This window comes from Cylas formicarius, unplaced genomic scaffold, assembly GCF_029955315.1.
Source record: "Cylas formicarius isolate icCylForm1 unplaced genomic scaffold, icCylForm1.1 PGA_scaffold_7__23_contigs__length_41026272, whole genome shotgun sequence".
Classification (NCBI taxonomy): domain Eukaryota; kingdom Metazoa; phylum Arthropoda; class Insecta; order Coleoptera; family Brentidae; genus Cylas; species Cylas formicarius.
In genome coordinates, this window is record NW_026844352.1 from 29,961,645 (window position 1) to 29,982,684 (window position 21,040).

At 33.6% G+C, this 21,040-nt stretch overlaps 3 protein-coding genes across 5 annotated transcripts in view; all 3 read right to left on the reverse strand.

The window, feature by feature from the left end:
* The window catches only part of LOC132704988 (homeobox protein CHOX-CAD-like), a 33,007-nt gene extending 21,535 nt beyond the window's left edge, over nt 1-11,472 (reverse strand). For both annotated transcript variants that reach the window (XM_060675361.1, XM_060675360.1), the window contains exon 1: nt 10,922-11,472. In XM_060675361.1, the coding sequence (XP_060531344.1) occupies nt 10,922-11,372 (451 nt within the window). In that variant the 5' untranslated portion in view covers nt 11,373-11,472. The remainder of the gene's footprint in view (nt 1-10,921) is intronic.
* A 7,240-nt stretch (nt 11,473-18,712) lies between these two features.
* On the reverse strand, nt 18,713-19,006 carry LOC132704918 (uncharacterized). The gene has a single exon (XM_060675247.1). It carries the CDS (start codon nt 19,004-19,006, stop codon nt 18,827-18,829), a length of 180 nt encoding a protein of 59 aa, XP_060531230.1. The 3' UTR covers nt 18,713-18,826.
* LOC132704917 (large ribosomal subunit protein mL53) lies at nt 18,878-19,811 on the reverse strand. Of its 2 annotated transcripts, XM_060675246.1 has the most exons (4): nt 19,737-19,811; nt 19,423-19,649; nt 19,204-19,329; nt 18,878-19,149 (listed from the first exon to the last, which is right to left on the reverse strand). In XM_060675246.1, the coding sequence occupies exons 2-4, from the start codon at nt 19,566-19,568 to the stop codon at nt 19,008-19,010; spliced, it is 414 nt and encodes a 137-aa protein (XP_060531229.1). In that variant the 5' UTR covers nt 19,569-19,649; nt 19,737-19,811; the 3' UTR covers nt 18,878-19,007. The 2 variants fall into 2 exon arrangements, with proteins under 2 accessions (XP_060531229.1, XP_060531228.1); XM_060675245.1 differs by lacking the exon at nt 19,737-19,811 and having other exon boundaries at nt 19,423-19,729.
* Between the last annotated feature and the right edge of the window lie 1,229 nt (nt 19,812-21,040).

Sequence of the window (21,040 nt, forward strand, 5' to 3'; positions counted from 1 at the left end):
TAATTACCCACCGATCTAGCGTGCGGGAAGCGTCACTTTACCACGTCAGTTTCGTTTCCCATGAATCCGAGCCACTTCGGACCTTCCCGGGATTTTACCGCACGGATTTGGGAACAATCGGATGTTTTCGAAGGTATTACCGCACGCATTGAATTTTGACGTTTGTCAATTCTGACGGTCATGTCAGTGAATGTATTCGTGTTGTTTTGCGAAAATATACTTAAAAACTAACAGTCGTAGAAAAAGTTTGGTATGCAACATGTTCGGTAAACTTTTTAACTCACTCCTTTATTAAAAACTCGCTCCAGTTATGTACAATGATTTCTACGTAATAAGGATAGGACACCGTGAGATCTACGATGTCAGCATTTGGCCACGATGGTACTATGAAGAGACAGTGAGATTCACATTGTGTATACGAACCTATAAAGTCTTAGTTTTAAGTAATATGATTATTCTTGTTGTAACTGCTGCTGCAGAAACTCTTAATTTTCAATTGTATTTTGAAAATAAAGTTTTTAAAAAGTCATCTCGTCTTCGCTTGAACATAATTGAAGCATATCGATGTCTTAAAGAGGAACATAAACAATACAACCCGGAACAAATCGTGAAACGCGGTTTATTAGGATATAATAACTCCATACACAGTGTCACGAAATTTACGCCTTTTGAAATAATTAATGGTCATATAAATGACACAAATCCTTTTTACATTAGTGACCACGTGATAATTTTGGATTATGTTCAAAAACACAGAGTTCGAAAAAGGTTTACCAATTAATTTCGGAAAATAATCAAAAAGCAAAAGAAAAAATAATTGATAAAAGAAACAAAGAACGCGAGGACCCCCTGAATTTCGATATTGACGAACCGGCCTACATTCGTACTAAGTTACGTAATAAAGCTTTGCCTAAATTTAAGAAAACTACTCTCAAAAATCAAACAACCTATAAAATTAAAACCAATTACGTCACATAGATTAGCGAACATCAGTCAAATTAACTTGCAACACCTATATCAATTAAATCAGATATCAAATGAACTACAACCGATTGAAGAAATTGGCCAGCCTATGTATATAAGTTTAATAACTAATATTATTGTTATTATATTTTTTCTAGCGGTCATTGCAGCCCTAATGATCGTTTTTAGAAAGAAACTTCTACCGAAATGTCAACATAATCAATCCGAACCCAATAAATCAGCCGGAGCAAACAAATATGCATTATTCTTGTTGTAACTGCTGCTGCAGAAACTCTTAATTTTCGATTGTATTTTGAACATAAAGTTTTTAAAAAGTCATCTCGTTTTCGCTTGAACATAATTCTCCGCTCGTGTCAAATAAACTCGTGAGTCAGATGCCGTTTACCGCACTTGTTACATAATATACTATTAAGCATGAACGCATGCTTCGATCCTATTTTCATTATTTAATTTGATATTGTTGAGAAAAAAAAATTATGCTAGAATTATCATTGTTAAAATTAAATAAATTATGGCTTGTACTTATTCTGTTATCCTGTAGGTATCTGGAAAAAAAACATAACTCATCTTCCACCTTAAAAAATGATATCTACAATAACTATCAAAATTCATATACATTATGTTACAAACTCAAGATACTCCGTTAGGACCTCGGAGATGGTAATCGCGTAGTTCAAATGATAAGAGCAAAATCACACATTTTATTAACAAAAATTTGAAATATTTGTTACCGTTTCGGTATAGTTCGAAAACAAAAAAACAAAACGAAAACTAAATTTGTGAAGCTTATTTCATAAGCTTAAAATAAGGCCTTCCAAGATTTATTTGGCAATATGGTAATAGTTTTAGGAGAAAAAATATATGAGATAAAATACAATCAAAATCGGGCGCAACATGAAGTTAGTACTGGTACTCGAAAATCGGATAGTTCAATTTTATATTTTTGATTGAAGTAAACCCAACCAAATATGCGCCCAAACAAACAGTCCGCTGCACAAATGTTTTTTTTTAAACAAATAAATTTGGTTATTTTTTTGTCAAAAAAGAAAACCACAATACAGGTTGTCCCAAATTCTCGGATGTCGGAAAATGTAAGAGATACGAAATCGGATAAGTAGAGCCGAAGTTGCCTATTTTAGAGCTTTATTTAATCAAAAATTGTTATTAGTTTCGGAGATATTCGGAAAAAAAAACGAAAATCAGCAATTTCTATTAAATTTTTTCATGACTTTAATTTTTAAAAAACTGAAAACAAATGACACTATCTCATTGCAGCTTTTTCTTCCCTGCAAGTTGACATTATTAAGTTTTAAGTGTGTGTGCGTTTAGGATTTGTGTGTCCTTCAAGTTTTATTTTTTTTAATACGGAGCTGTATATTTTATTTAATATTTTAAATCAGCTTGGCATTCTGAAAAAAAATCATGTATTACACTTAATAATTTGTTAAACGATAACGCCCCAAAACTGACAGTAAAGGCAAATTTACACAAACAGTAATGTGGTCATGACACATGTCAAACTGTTTTGATGATGTATTTTGATGTAAATATTAGTTCTGTTACAATTTACTTCGATAATTCATTATTACAGTAGCAAAAGCTATTTTATAACCGCAAGTCAACAAGGAAAACACTGAGAACCTGAAAAGAACACACTTATTAGATTAGTATTGAAAATCTAACATTCCTTTTATCCTGTAAAGTGGATAATAATACAACCTCGAACTATGTAAGATGCGCAAATTGAAAGCCATCTGCTTCAATGCATTTTGCTATAAGCCTTAGCAATTTTAATAGTGCACTTTGAATGAACCGACCAGGAATAGCTCTTTTTTCCCAAATTAAATTGAGTCACGATATAAACGATTTTTTTACCTCCATAAGAAGTAATCCAGTTGACTTATATCTGGACTTCTGGCAAGCCATCGTATAGGTCCACGATTTTCTATCCACTTATTTTGAAATAATGTATTTAAGGTGTTATTTGTCCTCTATTATAAGGAGGTCTTGGTGTCACCATATTTAATGATTCTTCATCCAACTGATAGGAAATATTATTTAATATCAATTGTTGTTTTTAGGGCGTTAAGCTACCTTCATATTGGGCCATTAATTTTATTATTCCACAAGTCTACCCAAACATTAAAATACTCTCGCCCCTGTGCTCTTACTATTTGATGTTGCCGCAGATTCTCTATTGACCAGTAATGTTCATTATCAATCTTAAATAAACCGTGAGTTGTACAACTACGGTACAAATTCTTTTTAATAAAAAGTCATGCTTCAAGCTGATTTTGGAGCGAAGTACATAATTCTAGCAGCCTAATTTCCCCATCTGATCTAAGTCTTTGACTAAAGTGGATTTTGTAGGGATGATGTAATATCCTCCATGTTCCCATTTTCAAAATGTCTGATTGATCCTCGAGGTGTATTATTAACTTAAATTTATTAACAAAATTAACAAAAAACAAATAGAGATTTAAAATCTTACTATATTTATAAAATTATCTTCCTCATTAGGAATTCTGCAGAATTTCGGAGTGAATTGTAATAAATACGTAACATACCGAGTTTTTCGACATTTGAAAACAACAAAAAGTAACAGTACTTTAATAATTAACAACTTTCATCACCACTTTACTTTTTTGTGTAAATTTGGTTTTATTGTCAATTTTAGAACGGTATTACTTAGTAGATTATCAAGTGCGATACATGTATTTTTTCAGAATGACGAACTCTTTGGAAATCTTAAATAAAAAATGCGGGTGCGTCTTGAAAAAAAATAAGTTGAGGATGGACAAAAAAACCGAAACGAACAACCGAATTTGAGACACCCTGTACACTAAATACACACTTTCATATAGAACAAAGATGGTTTTAAATCGAGAAATCGTGAAGAACCAGGTCTACCGCACTTACAATATTTAAACTCTATCACTCGTGAAGGAAAAGTGAAAGATGTGAAATAGGTGCGGAATGTTACTTTTGAAAATGGGAAGGTGTAAAGTAAAATATGTATTCACTAAAGAAATAATATTGGCATTAATTATTTGTAATTATACATCTGAAATACCAACTTCCACGCGATTCTCGCGTGTGGTTTAACCAAATTTTGGCTCGCTTTACCAGTTAAAAATGTTTCTCTACTCAGTACTCTAAAACACACAATTATGCACAGGCGTAAACAACGTATTACTTTTAAAGAGGAGGTTCCACCTGTCTGGACAAACACAGAACCGTACATTGTCTGACATGGGTAGTTTTTTATGGCCCACTGTGGTGGTGCGTGGTTTACAAGGTTCCATTGAAAGGTAAATTTAGGCCAGTCAAAGCAGGCGAACCCATCAGTTTCAGCAAGGTTCAGGTAGTTTCGCCTAGGCTCACTCTCATCTGCATCATTCGAAGTGTATCTATAAAAATGTCTTGGTCCACATACAAAAATCTAGAGTTTATTGATGCCCTTGAATTAGAGGAAGTTATAAATCATAGGTATTTAGACCAAGAGGATTTAAATATCGTATATAGCTTGTGGAGTCGATTATATGGAGCAATAATTTTGCTGCTTTCTATCCATGACAGTTTATGAGAAACTAGTCACTGTCGAGTCACTAGAGTTTTAGTAAAGGTGTACCTCATGAAACTCTTGGCTTGTAAAATAGCGAAGTGTAGCATTTCTCCAAGCGGTGTGTAACCGCCTCTTAAGACCTCACCCTCTTCGGGGGATTATGGGTAAGACCTTACGCCACCACCCCCTATTGTTATCTGAAGCTTTAATGTGCTTTGAGGAAGATTATAGTAGATTGCGGCCGCACGAGTTGTATCATTACAATTACGCACGTCGTCGAAGATCTTCTCCTTTTTATAATGTTTACCTAACATATGATCAAATCATATCAACTCAACCTACAAAATTAGAGAAATGACAGTGATTATTATTTCGGTCCCATATTATTAATAGTAAAAGATACACCTCATCATTAAGTAAACTTAATAAATATTATTTAAGTTCAAGTAGAGAAAACAGTAGGTGAAATGCACCCACAGTACACAAATGCAATACATGGTTTCAAAATATAAAATCACCACAGAATCGTCGTTCTGGCACGAAACAAACTTTAATAACGTTGCCAGTTGTCTGAAAAACCAAATACTTCTGACCCGGTTACCCCCTGGAACCAGTTACAATGCTTTATACCTTACTCTATATTATTTTCATGCGGTTTTATAGCAGGCTTAGTTCCTTAGGTACAGTCACAGCACATGGGCTATAAATTGTATATGGACGAACTTACTTGAATTTCAAAATAGATTATGAAACAAAATTTTAATAAATTTTAATTATGCGTTCAAGTTCGTCTCTAGACAATTTATACCCTTTAAGCAATAGCTGAGAGCAGTCTCTGTATCTAATGAACATACTCTGTTATAACACTGTGTGAAAATAATATGGGGTAAGGTGGAGTAACTGCGACTGTGACTTGTAGGCAGCTTAAAACCCACTTTCAGCTAACTGACAACGTTGTTAGAGTTTGCTTACTTGCTAAAACAACGATTTTACGCCTTTTATATTCAATTGCCACTGATGGACGGTTAGGGAAATTTTTAGTTCTCCATGTCGAAAACAACAACTCAGACGCTCTCTTGAATGAATTAAAAAGAATGATAAATGATAAGGGCATATTTTACAATTCGTTACATTACTGTCATTTCCAATTTTGTAGAAGTAAATATAGGAAGACATAAAAAGATGCAGATTTTACTTATTTGAAACAAGATCTCAAAATAGCAATTGTCAAAGTGGATAATTATAATAAGACAACTAGAACGACCGCAATCTATTACAACATTACTAGAAGCACGAGAGTGGAAGGTAATATGACAGTGGTGGTTTCTTTATGCTGGAAAATACAAATTTGCAATTGCACGCGAAGGCTTGGTTCAAATTTACAACAGCCAAAATAATTTTCGTACCAGAATTAAAAACAAACGACCTGATAATCGACTTAGTTTTTGGCTTTAGAAAACGGAATGGCTTATCCTTTAAAAAGGTCCAAAGCATTTAGCATTAGATGCGATTATGTGAATCCTTGAGTAATGTATGATGACATTTTAAAAAAGTTAACTCAAGCGCTTAAGGATTTAACCCTAGAAAATAGTTTTGGGTCTATGTTTTATGTGCCGAATGCCAAAGGAAAACTAGTTCCACTAGCCTTACAACATCAAAACAATAATTACAATTTACAAACATACTGTACATACTGGAATGATCGATTTGAGCTGATTCGTTAACAGTTAACAATTAACAACGGAATCGAGACTAATCCGCTTACCTAATGATTCAAATCCAAAAATTAATAGAAGATTCTGCTAATATTGGGAACCAATGTGCGATTGAAATATTTGTAGTTTTTGAAGACAACTTATCGTTTCAAATGTACATTCATTAAAAAGATGTTGTCCGCAAACTCTCCAGGTCTTTACTAAGTAAATCAGCAAGGATGTGGTTTATTTTAATACAGTGATGTTCTAGACTAACACAAGCTGATTTCGTTGCTCCCAGTACCCGATCATAGTTTTTGAATTTGTATTTTCGCAAATTGGAATATTTTCTTTTACTCGAAGGTTAAAAATATATATGGTTTTAGCAAATATAGCGTCCTTTTTCATTGCAGCATTTGAGAATATTTCTGCTTATTTTTTATTTTTAATATTCAGGATCTGACCGGTTATTTACAAACCTTGCCGGACCTTTCGAGATACCCCAACTGCATGCAAACTCGAAAGAAAAGAATAAATGCCGTTCTGTTTTTAAATATGGTTCTTATTTAAAGATATAGGTTAGCCGGACACTAAAATTCTTCTGTATTTAAAGATCCTTTATATCATATTTGTGAGTTTTATATAGCTAGCTTATAACTTGCTATAAAATCATGATCCAGTCACCCTACTTTAGGTTGTATAACAAAATAATAAAAAATCCAATCCGGACCAAATATTCCAAAAACTAGCGAATCTGACCTTTCAGAATTAAATGTGATGACGATGAAAAAAGTGTTGTATATCTGGATGGCAATCGAACACTCCCGCCAAGAAAGTCATATCACAGGGTTCACTACTTCAATCTTGGCTGTTTGTAATGTTAGTATATACCAAGTGTCCTTGTAAAGGTAGATGAAGTCTGCACGCTAGGAACGAAGATAAATACTGATTATTTTACTTTTACTACTTAAATAATTCAATCATTAATAAAACTGGTTAGTTTTCAACAATTGCTCAGTTTTGGTTAGTTAACTAAAGCTAATAATCAATGGAAGAATAAGTAATAATACTAAATATTTGAAAACCGCTTAGCATGTCAAAACGTAGAAAGGTTAGCTAGCGAGTAATTTGGTGCCATTCAAAAGTATTGTAAAAACTGTATTGTATTGTATTATTTTGATTTTAAATGTCATTTAGCATCCTAAATAATAAATTAGTGATTTATTTGGTAAATTTTTGATAATAAGATATTAATAACAACTCGTACAGTGGACATTGATAGGAAAAGCCTTTTTTCATGATTGCAACTTTGGATATTTATTTAAGAATCAGTATTACCAATCATCAGTATTAAACAAAAAAGATTTGCTTTTTTCTCAGCTTAAGACTAAATTTTCGCAGAACCCGAATTTTAAAATTAATGATAACAATTATGCCCCTCGATTGTCGGCCCTAGGTCGGCCTTTGGAGCTCTGTGCGCGTGCCGGAGAGCGGTAGGGGACACTTGGAGCCTGGGGCCAAAGATCATGCAGCGGGTGTACGGTACCATGGTGGTGACTATGCTCAAGCATGAGGCAGTGGCATGGTGGCAGCGTACCAAAAGAGCAGGAGCAAGGCTAGTTCTTAATAAACTGCATAGATTGACTTGCCTCTGCATAACGGGCGCAATGAGTACGGCACCCACGAAGACAATAGAGGCTTGTTGATAAAGGAGTGCAAAGGGGTACTGAAGAAAGTGTACGAGGCGAGGAGTGTCACGTTGGTCTAGATCCCGGGTCACAACGGGCCCATCTGGTGGCCTGAGTGCTTGGACGCCCGCGGTGGGCGCCCCCCTTTGATACCAATACCAATAATTCCCCTCGATGGACATTTCAGGAACTCGAAAATAACTTTCAGGAATTCCTATTGGCTGCTTTACGAATTACGATTTATGAATATATGAATCACACCCCAATTCGCAAGGAGAAGAAGTGTTCTTTTGCGCCAAAATGGTGTTTAAAAAGCTGAAAACGATATTGAAAAACCACTAGCATGCCACCCTTAAAATTAATGTATAATTGTCAATTATTCCCAGATGTGTATTGAAACCCTTGTACATTTTTTTTTTTGCTATAAGATTAATTTAGGTGAAAATGAGTAAAATGAAAGTATATTAACAAGTTTTTCGACAGGCTGACCTGCTTCTGCCCCATTTTGGTTGAGTATCTTAACTATTCAATAACTGTTAATTTGTTTTATGTATTATACGAAGTATTCTTATTCCTAATGTACCAAATTAGGTGCACATTATCGAAAACTTTTTTATTAATAGTTAAATTAGCATAGTAACTACTTCAGATTGCGACTGAAGGAAAATAATTGAATATCTCATTTTGGAATAAATCAGAAATACGGATTTCTTTAATGAAACACGTTACGTATTTTTGCAATTGGAATTATAATGTATTTGTGTGAAAATCTTCCATTGCACAGAAAAGTTACTGAACATTAGCCTAAAATTGAAACTAACCGAATTATTACTACATATATTTTTTTAACACGTTGTTGGAGCCTCTAAATGCGTGAACGCCATTTTATAATATTAGAACCGGACTATAGAGGCACATGTCGGTTCTTAGGAAATTTATTATGCATCATTCTCATCATTATCATTAACACATCACTCGTAAAAAATAATAGCAATAAATGACATGAAATAATATTGGAATTAATGTTTTTTTATTTTTATATAGCTTCTGCATTATATATTATATATTAATTTACACCGTTCACATGCTGTTATTTATTAAGATTTATAAAGCAAAGCTCTCTGTATAGATTCCCTGAATGATTAAGCCCATCTTAATTATAAAGAATTTTTAGCATATAATTGAAATTAATGTTATTAAATTGTTAAATTGTTGAAATTGTTAAATTCACACAAAAGCATATTCGACTTCTCAACTTGAATTCGCTCATTCTTACTCTGTTGAAATAATGAATTTATAACATTTTTTATCAGTCGATTTCGTATATGAAGAATTTGTTGATACGGAAGGCCAAAAACAAATGTGTCAAGTCGATTGGTTAAGCACTTGGACGGATGTTTACAAACACCGGGTTAATTATTATTCATAGGGCCATTGAAGAGGATGCGACCGGCTCGTCCTCTAGGTACGCTTTATTACACTTGGGAGACGAATTTCTCCGAAATGAATGGTAAAACAGATATTTTATTGGATCTCAGGGTACCGATTGTGTTGAAAACCAGAATATTCCCTTTTATTTCGTACCCCTTGTCCCGAAACGTTTTCGGTAACATCACAGGACCTTTCGGATTACAACGACAATAAAATTATTTATTTTGACTCGACTGCCGAAAATATTTTACCGGAATTTCGCCTCCCATGAATACAGATCAATTTTCGTCGGAACGTGCGACGTCACTTGTTGAAGTATTGACAATTGGTTATACTTTGGCGTTTAGAGTATACGAACGTTTTTTAATCGAAACGTGATTGTTAATTAACGTTTTTTTTTATCACAAAAGAAATTTTATTTAGTTTTATTTTGTGGAAATAAGAAAGCATAATAACCTAAATTTTGAAAATGGCAAGGATCTCCGCTATTCGCAAAAAGAAACCTTTCATAAATATTTAAAGAACGCCATAAGCCCAGAGACTATAAACTATATTATAACACCAAAATAAATATATTAAGATGTCTGTAGGAATATTTATTTTTGAAGTATATAAAACAATAAAATTTATATACTGCTGCTCAATATTTAATTTGAAAAATGTCGAGGAATCGGAGTTTAAATGAATTTTGTAATGTTGCTCAATAATTTACTAAATTATAGGGAATGTGCTTAGTTTTTGTACAAAATTTCTAAATTTGCGACCCAAACATAATTTGCGTTTAAGTTGATTTGTTGCAGCAAAATAAATTTTAGGTATACTAAGTACGTGGAACAACACGATATACTTTTAGAATTCCTAGCCTATGTGTGAAACGTATTTCAAATTCTAATTTGATAAAATTTTAATAAAAATTCAGAAAATCTGCTTTATCCAACTTTCCGCCATTACCATAATTTTAGCTCTAACAAAAAAACGCGCGCAAATATGTCAAAATTTTGTTTCCCTATTATCGAGCAAAACAGATCCTTCGGATGAATGGATATTAGGACAATTTCATTAAATTGGGCCGTTTTGATCGGAAAATTTAACAAAAAGTGAAGATTATCGGAGTATAGGAGTTCAAAAAATAAGTTCCGCCTACCCCATATAGGCACCCAACCAAAACTTATACCATTTTATAGTAATACGTCCATTTTGTTTTGATTTTTGGTTTTATGTACATGCGCGCCAAAGATTTTGTTGGATTGCGATGATGTATATAAAATTAATAACAACTGACAATGTTTCAACCTCCTACGTTTAAAATTTTAGTTCTCAATCATTTGGCAGCTTTTGTTAAAATGCGACACACTATTTATTAAATAAAGCTATATTTCTATGATCTAACCAAACACGTTGTTGCAAGATCGCGAAATTGATTATTATTTGGCTTGTTTGCGACGTTCCGATGGCTCTCGTGATATTTAACAATGCAAAATCAACGTCAGACGAGTCACTTTTTCATAACTAGGCTTCTACTGAGCATGGCAAGATAAAGAGGAAAACGTGTCACCTACCAGGATTCGGTTGCGTCTGATACGATGTCTTCTTGATCCACTCATAAGGACTTCTAGCCGTAGGCGGCCTGGCACCCATCCCCATCTGCTGAGGAGGTGAAATATTCCCACTCTGTCCTCCAGGACTAGACATTTCACTACCCGAAACCGTAATCGGTGGCGACGGCAACTGATTCTCCGGTTCTACTCCGTGGGGTTGCAACGCGGGTATTCCCGTGTGCACAAAGTCCTGGAAATCGTGCTGAAATACCCCATGACCAGCACCGTGATGATGCCATATCTGGGGCTCTTCCTGAGGTAAATAGGTTGCCGGTTGGGTACCCATTTGAGTCCCGTTATGATACCCTGAGGAGTACCACGAGTGTAAAGATCCGTTCGTTTGAAAATGCGCGTTTGGCGATGTCGGCATCGCCTGCTGGTGCCTGTACATCGTGTTATAATAGGATACCATCCTAGTTGAGGGTTGAAAACTTAACCACAGTCTTTGTCACGGCACTAACTTAACTACCATCCAAAAAAAAAAAATCACGGTACAGTCTGTCGTCACTCCGCCGTCTGATGACAACGACAAATGTTTTCAAATCTAACGGAATATCACTCGGGGTCTATCCGGAGATAAGGACGCGATAAGGACCCAAGGGCGGGCGGAGCTTAAGGGAGGCCTGGCCAATGGCACCCGGCCGTCCTGATCATGGCCGAATTGTGCGAAATCGGCCAATGAAAAAAGGCGGACCTTCGAGCAGTTATTATTTAAGCAACATTTAATTAATTAAAAAGGTGTGATATGGGAAGGCGTGTTTTGTCACACGCAAGATGATAATGCTTACGCATCCTGCGTCCGACAAAGGGTGGCATGGTTCGATTAATTTTAAGCTTATTAGCATTGTTATCGATATGGCACAGTAAGGAATGGTTTGTGATTACCGATTAGAAACTGTGTACCTACTAGGTATTTTATGCAGATTATAAAGATATTTCTTTTATGCTGATGCAATGCAGTAACACCTTCGCACACTGTTCTAAATGGCATCCCGTCAGATAAACAGAAATATTAATTTCAATATATAATAACTAAAAATTGGTGTCTCGTATTTACATTTTGAAGTTGTGTATTTCAGAATGTCTTACCACCAGCGTAGTTATAAAAAGAGAAAAAAAATAGATTTTTAGGAATTATTAATTTTTGTGAAGTTGTTAATTGGGTTATGTACCAGGTCTTTGAAATTTGATTGTTGACAATGAGCTCTCAAGAATTGCGAGATACTCAGGGTAGCTCTAATTAGTGCAAATTTCTGTAAATATTTTTAAAAAAATGACGTTCATTTTGGAACTTCCCCATTTTTCATGTTTCAATTTTTCTTGTACCAGTTAGTTTATTTTAAAATTTGGAAAAATCTCGATCGGAACTTTGACGTCAAAATTAATAAGTCTTAAAGGTCATAAAAAAGCCTATTGGAAGCTAGAAGAATTCAATAGTGCTTCCCCAAAAAAAAAAAGTTGTGAGAAAGTTTAAAGAACATGAAACTTCTCGACAAATTTTTGACTTGGACACAATATGAAGCTCGACAAGTTGGAGGGAGAATGTATTATTTGCAGAATTTATCTAAAATTTACAATAAATTTGTTTAATCCGTTATACTTGCGGAAATGTTTTATTAAATATTCACACTGTTATTTACGTTGCTGGTTCCTGATCCTTTCGCATAAAGAGGGTAGGACATGTAATTTTGAAATGCCGCATAGGTATATATTACAATATCTATAAAAGGAATGCCGTCCATTATTTTTTAAATAAGCGGGTCAGGATATGCCACACAATGTGGTGTTGAAAGGTAAAATTACAATGTACTTCTTCAGATATTTGTTATTTTGTTACGCTTTAAGTATATGCCACTTATATCTAGCTAAGGGGTAAATCTACATTTGCAAATTAAAAATATACTCCTTAACATGAGATCTTAGTAATGTATAAAATTTTATTTATTATAAACTAGCAACATTCAATTGTCAGTTATATGTTTATAAAATTCACGACAGTATTTTTGCATTTAGTGAAAACGTGGATAAATGAACAATTTATCGTATCGATTTGATTCCCGCTTTAAAATATTCGAGAATTGGGCATAATGAGGCCAGAACTAATAAACCTAGGTATACTTTGTCTCAAAGTATATCGTCTTGATAGTCACAAAACACCTGAATAGTCAGTATTGTAGGACAGAACATCATGGGAGGATTTTGAAAGTATTTTAAAAATATGCGAATTAATTTTATTTTATGTTTTCCGCATTTTTTTTAAAGATAATTTTGAAACAAGTTTTCAGAAAGAATTGCACTTGCATCTTCGTGATAGTCCAAATTATAATCCTTAATATTCTTCGCAGGCAACATCAAGCATTTTGGGATACATCTCTCTTCAAATTCAGCCGGAATTAGGATGCTGCGTTTTCCTTTATTTAAAAGTGGTGCTTTCTTGTCTATTTTGCGGAATTTAAATCTAATTTTAAAAATAAGTATACTAACAAATGTTATTGGTTTCATCTTCTAGCCTCCTTATCAGTTTGTCCAAAATGTCCAACCTCGATAAAAACCGAATAAATTCATATCATATCTTGTTCATTATTTTCCAGTCGGTAAGATTGATTGAAAATCGCCAGGTTTTTTCTTTCATTCAATAATACTCTGTTAAAAATTCTTTATCGAAGAAATTGGCGTTTTTATGAGGAAGCAGGTTCGCCTCTGCCTTGCCCTTGACCTATGAATAAATTATTGGTTGTTGGGTTTACCCCGGAACAATGTAATGGCGAATAATTACTTTTCGAGAGAGGGACCTTCAAAATCTACGACAATATACTTTGAGACCCACCATACTATTTATGTACCAGTATATATTCCGGCGGTAAAAAATTAGTAGTAACTTTATAAGTGTTATTCAGTCCACTGTTCTTAATTTACTTGCCTCACTTGTATATAAGAATTCTGTATAAGTATAGGCAAAGAAAAAAGGCCCTGAGTGTTTCGATTTTTTTGTGCATACTCTATTGCAGGCGAGATCTGTAGTAAAAATTTTCAAAATGCTGCCAGAACAATAACTCAAAGATAAGACCGTTATGTCGCACTTGCAGTGGCCCTCAATTGAAATACCATAATAAATTAATTTCTTGGAATATATAAAGAAAAACTATCCCTGAACCAAACCAGTTCCTTACATTTAGTCGTTTTCTTGTTGTGCAGTAATGGACTATACAAACATAAATTGGTACAATAATGAGGAGTTTTACAAAAACAGTAAAATTTACTTTGAAAATAAATAATTATTTAAAAATGCATGTAAATAGTATATTCTCAACACCTCACAACAATGTATATTCCTACTAGTACTATTGTTAAAAGTCACTGGTTCTCATTTCTGGCAAATTTAAATTCATTGATTGATATAAAAGGGGATAGTGTCGAATAATATCACAGTCAAACCCAAAACAAACAATCATATTGAGGGTTAATGGCATGGCTATACACAAATTTTGTAGTGATCGTAATATTCATTTTCCGACTAGGAGGTGTAACCCCAAGCGGCTATTAACTACCTGTAATGGGTTTAGGTTCGTAATTCACTTAAAGACTTTATTGCACCAAAACGGTAATTCCAAAAATTTTGTAAGGAACACGCCTAGACCACAACTTCCCTGCCGTGAAGCAACAAGATTATGCCGGTTAAGATTCGATCACAAAGGATATTTGGAATATCAGTTTGTATTATTATGCGCTTATTCGGTATATACATTATTCTTTATTGGAATAGGGTTGTTGTCTGCAAACATATCACATACTTCAGAGCCTCAAAGTGTTTGATATTTCAAAGGGCGTTTCTTAAGAAAAAAATTCGCCCTCAATGGTTTTGTTTTTGAGATAAAGGATGTTAAGAATTATATATATTATTATATAAAAGTTAAATTTGAATGTCTCGTATTCAAAAAACTCTACGGAAATATTTTTGTCTAAATATGGATATTTTTGTAATAATTGTTTCTTTCTTCATTTTGTTTTCTTAAAAATACTAGAGGCATGCTTAATATAGACCGTTTATTAAAAAAGACGATGTGTAAAATTTTACGTTCTTGTGTATTTTACAGTACAAGCCAATTATAATCAAGTATCTTCATAATATCATAGTATCTTTATAATATATGACCCAGGTAGAGTAATAAAAATAAATTAAAATCAGAATGTGTCCAAGATTTGCTTTTTTATATAGGAACCTTTACCCTTATCCTATTGGGAAAAGTTTTAGAATAAACCTAGTGCATCTAACAACCTGCTTCAGATTCACCATCTCAAATTTCGTTTTTGGCTAGTGAATCTAAAACGATTAAATTGACATATTACTTAAACACTTTTTTAATAGGAGTAATGGGTAATGGAGCGTTTATGACATGTTTCAATCGTCTTATGTTATTTCGCAACCTGCTTTAACTTTTATTTTAGATTTTTTTAAAAGCGTAAAATTTACAATTCAGTAATGTCCCACAAGTGCATAATAGTATATTATGCAACAAGTGTTGTAAACGGCTTTGCTAGTGCCAAATAAATTCATTATTTATAGTATATTATGCAATAGGTGCGGTAAGCGGCATTTGACTCACGAGTTTATTTGACACGGGCGGAGCGCAGCGAAGTGAGTTTTTAATAAACGAGTGAGTTAAAAAGTTTACCGAACATGTTGCATGCCATACTTTTTCTACGACTGTTAGTTTTTAGGTATATTTTCGCAAAACAACACGAATACATTCACTGACATGACCGTCAGAATTAACAAACGTCAAAATTCAAAGCGTGGGAAATATCTCCGAAAACATCCGATTGCGCCCAAACCCGTGCGGTAACATCTCGGAAATATCCGAAGGGTCTCGGATCCGTGGAAAACGAAACTGACGCGTTCCGCACGCTAGATCGGTGTGTAATTAGGTATTTTACAGACGGGAGTAGAAAAAAAGTTTACCAAACGTGTTGCATACTATACTTTTTCTACGACGGTTAGTTTTTGGGTACATTTTTGCAAAACAACTCGAATTCAATGACATTCGCTGACAAGACCGTCAGTGCGAAAAAAGATTTCTTCTACTCCAGTCTGTAAAATACCTAATTACACACCGATCTAGCGTGCGGGAAGCGTCAGTTTCGTTTTCCACGGATCCGAGACCCTTCGGATATTTCCGAGATGTTTTCGGAGATATTTCCCACGCTTTCAAGTTAGATGTTTGTCAATTCTGACGGTCATGTCAGTGAATGTATTCGTGTTATTTTACGAAAATGTACCCAAACACTAACGGTCGTAGAAAAAGTATAGTACGCAACACGTTCGGTAAACTTTTTAAGTCACTCGTTTATTAAACACTCGCTCCGCTCATGTTAAATATTCTCGTGAGTCAAATGCCGTTTACCGCAATGATTTTAATTACGCAATAAGCCTATGGGATAGATCATTGGTTTTTTACACTTCTTACCAGCTATTTTCTTTTACAAATGACACCGAAACATATTTTTTCCTTTTGTTCCTTTCAGAATTTTGGGTGCTGCACTCAAAGAGAAAATGGTTTACTACAAACTTAGTCTGCTAGTGCTTTAGTACTTCATTTTTGAACACATAGGTTTCGGTATGTTAGTAAAAAAAAGTACCGGAATGCTTAAATATCTGCAGAACTGGTTTCTAAACATTCAGAATTCAAAAATTCTTGTAGCATTGCATGAAAAATAGCATTATGACGTGTAACGTAAAAGTAGCAAATCTGACATCTAACATTTCTGTTAGCATTTTCAAAAACCCCAACATATTGAATTTTATCGTTCCAACTTTGACAGTTTTAGAAATATATCGTTTTGGTACTTTCTACTAACCCAGTGTAGAGTGGGACTATAATTAGAACAAATAATAACTTATAATTCTGTGATTAAAAGATTTATAGTTAAAAATAATAATAATAATATGTTGTGATAGATTAGGTTTTTTTTAAAATCAACGTTTTTTAATTAACCCAATTTTTTGGTAGCAATTTTTGTTGCATCTCCATACACCGAGAAATTTTATTATCTCCTATAATACCATCCACGGCAACTAAATTACACTATAGAGAATAAATCAAAAACATAAACTACCCAAAGAACGCCAAAACTGACTTTCCAGAATATCCAGAAAAAAGCTAAATAGCAAGAAAATTTTTGAAGATATAGTTTTCTTATTTTATAAATCCACAATTTTCTCGATGGAACACCCTAACTAAAAGAAAATTCGAGACACGGACTTGAACCAAACGACCAATTAAATTTGCTCGCGGTTTCGTCTCCCCTTAAGATCTGACAAATCGCCCTCATCATCCCAAACAAATTATCATCATTAAAAGACCTCGGCGAAAAAAAATGGAAGGGTAGTCGTTCCGGCGGAATCAAACATGCAAACAACGTTTTCGGCGTCGCGGGGCGCGTTTCCGGGCGCCGCGACGGACGTATAAATCAAACGTCATCGACGCGGGACGTTAAGCGATCCCACGGGAAGAATTTCCGAATCCTCCTCGAGTGGGGATTTGATCGATGGGGCGAGGCCGATTCCGTTTTGACATAAAGGCCGCGGAAACATCGGGAATTGCCTGTTTACCACACGGGATTTATCGATGAGTTTTTTTTACTTTTGGTATTGATGGTTCTCCGGAAAAACATATATGTTTGATTTTAAAAAAATCTGCTTTAGGCTCTTTTCTTAGATAATAATAATAATAATAATAATAATAATAATAATGAACCAATGCGTGGTACAATAGTGCACACCAAATTATAAAAAGAAATTGATGATCCCAACTACGCATGCGGATAAAAAATGCATTAAAAAAATTGAAAAAAAAAAACAGAAAAAATCTCTACAGCAAATTCTGTAGATTCAGTAATTCTTTCTTATATAAAGTTTGTATATTACAGTAAAATATTTTTAATGACGTACATGTCCTTTGAAATATGCTTTTTAAGTGTTAAATAAACCTCGCATCAAAATTAATGCACCACTAAAATTTGACTTCATTTCAAATTTATCATTATATTATATATAATAATATCTGACTTTTTTGTTCACGCCTCCTTCTTAATTTTTTTCTACTCCCTTCTGTAAAATACCAAATTAAACACGGATCTCGCGTACGGAAATTGTCATTTTACCACGTCAGTCTCGTTTCCCACGGATCCGCTTCGCTCAGTTCGTGCCAAATAAACTGATGACTCAAATGCCGTTTACTACACTTGTTGCATAATATAATATTGCATTACCTCTACTAGTTATACGGAGAGGACAAATTACTGGAATGGTCGATTTTTTCGAAAGATACAGAGCTTAGCAAAATAGAATTGTGTTCTCCTCAAATATAGCGAAACAAATAAAGTTTATGTTATCTTAAATTCATTAGTTTCCTAGATATTATTACAATAAAAAGTATAAAACAAAATTAAATCTCCATAGCTACCACCAACAATTCTTAAACTTTTCGTTTTTTTTTGCGATTTGCTAAATCATAATACAATTGTTCATCTTTACTGCAATTTTTCTAAATGAAAAGCGTTGTAGGTACCTGTTCAATCTATGGAAAAGTTTTAGTTTAGTTTCTAATCTTGGTCATAGGTGGCGCAACAGGTCCATAATCTTAAAACGACCAGAGGGTATCCAACGACTTTTTCAAAATTTTAGTTGCCACAATTTAAAGAGCAAAAGGGGTGTAGGAGATATGATAGGAAAACTTCTATTTTTTTTCTGAGACTGAAAGTTTTCAAACCTATATTTCAACAAAGAAATAAAAGTTACAGACACTTTAACATTCTGTGGCGTCCAATTTACATAAGAAAAACATTGTAGTTTTTAACTACTTATGTTTATTCAACAGCTTTTATTGTAATAAATCTAGATAATATAAACACTACAACTATTGTTGATATAATGAAGATAAACACAAACATATAAAAAGTATCTTCATCGAATATATCTGTAAAAGCTGGAAGCTGATTATAAACAGTATGGATCAACTTTAGATTGTAGTCTTTGTTTTTAGGCATCCTATTTTCTTCTTCTTGCTTGCTTCGTAGTTTGCACTTGAGAAGTTGTGGTTTCGTCTACTTTGGCCTTGGAACTTATATGTTTGTTAAAATATTGCAGAACTTCTAATAAGGATAAATTGTTTGCCAAGAATTGAACTGTCCTAGAATCAATGAAATACACAAATCAATTTAGAGGGACAACTTGATTTACTCACTCTCCGGAATCTGTCAAGTCTACTTTAATTGTAGGTTCACTTCGATCACATACAACATTGGTTTTCAAAATACAATTTAGATTGGTCTCTTGCACTTTGGGAATAGAGATGTAGTAAAGAAAATTTCTGAAATGAGGTATAAAAGGTTGAACAACTTCTAATAGACTTGCGTGATAGCTAATAATAGAAATCAATATTTTAAAGGTTATGTTTATTTACCTCGCAGTAACAGCATTTGGATGGAAAGGGTCGAATTGGACTTGAATTTTCTTTACAGATTTTAAGTTGATCTGGTTCACTTGTTTAGTAATAGCGCTTAAAAGTCCCGCCGAACGTGTAAATGTTCCGCTAAAATAAATCGACATTTTCTTCCTCACCTAAGGTTGGGAATAGACATCCAGACTAAATTCACTATTTGCGAATTAAGTTATATATTCCTAGTCGGCCTAAAAATTAACAATTTTGAGACACATTATACTTTCTCCGTCTGTTTGCTTAATGTAGGATTCGATGTAGGAAGAAAATTCCCCTACCTTAAGATAGGTTACTATACAACCACAAACCATAGGTCAATTTAGTAAATAGTCAGTCATCTGCAAGAACCAAAAATAACAGCCACAGAATATTTTCTTCTTCTTCTTCTTTTTCACAAACAGTGTGGCACAACTATACCACAGATTATTACGTTAATAAAGTATTTTATTTCCATAATATTCTGTCGGCATAGTTGCCACCTTTTACATGAGTTCCATACCTGTCAGATATTTTACTGTACATAAAGAGAAATTGAAACGAAGTTTTAATAATTTAGAGTCAAAACTGAGCCCGAGTTCTGTTAGCCTTGATTTATATATAGTGGTCAATAGATGTACGACATATAAAGCAGTTCCAAGTTATAAGACTGATGCATGTTTTTAATTCCATTTTTTTGTAGCCTTATTTTTCATTAAATAATCGTGTAACGAGGTAATATCATTCAATTTACATTCTATTTTTTAGTTTACCAAAAGATAAAATTATAAGGAAACAATGGATAACATTCGGTGGTAAACGCTTGAAAAACTTATCATTGGGTTACGAGTTTTCTGGTCATTCTAGTTGTCGATATTTGACAGTCCCTATCTACAGTGCCAAATTATACTTTTTTCTAAAAAATTGTTTTACTTATTTAATTGTTTCATTTCTGGTTTACAGGGTGGACCGTTTAAGAGGAGCTTGTACCTTATCTCGAAACCTACGGGGGTTACAAAAAAAAATTAAATACAAAAGTTGTTTCTATTATTTTTTTTATTTTCCTAACCTTCTTTTTTTATATACAAGGTGGTAAAACAAATTTAAATTTTTTTAAATAGATCACGATGTATATGAGTATGGGTGTGTGATGCACCGTTTCGAACTTATTAGAGATCATCTACAGAATTCGGATCATGTTTAAACAGTCATTGTTGAGTTGCTTATTAGCTTTTTATACCTTTTCCATATACCGCACAGGACTTACTGTTTTGTAAATAAGGTCCTTAAATGGTAATCAGTTTTTAAAAAGAATTTAAGACACAGTAACATATTGTCAATAAGCAAAGTGAGGCTGATTTAAATTTTGTTTCGAATTTACAGTTAATGAAATTCAAGTAATATAAAAATTCCTTTAAGAAGCATCTTATGTCACCATTGTGCAAATAAAAGAAAATGTCATGCTATTAAAAAATGCAGCATATATTTTTGTTTCTTATGGCGTTAATAAACGATGTATGTATTGTGCATTGCCATTATTGATAATCATATATTTGCTTACATGAAAAAATAACTGCAGAAATACATATAGAATTATCATCGTGTC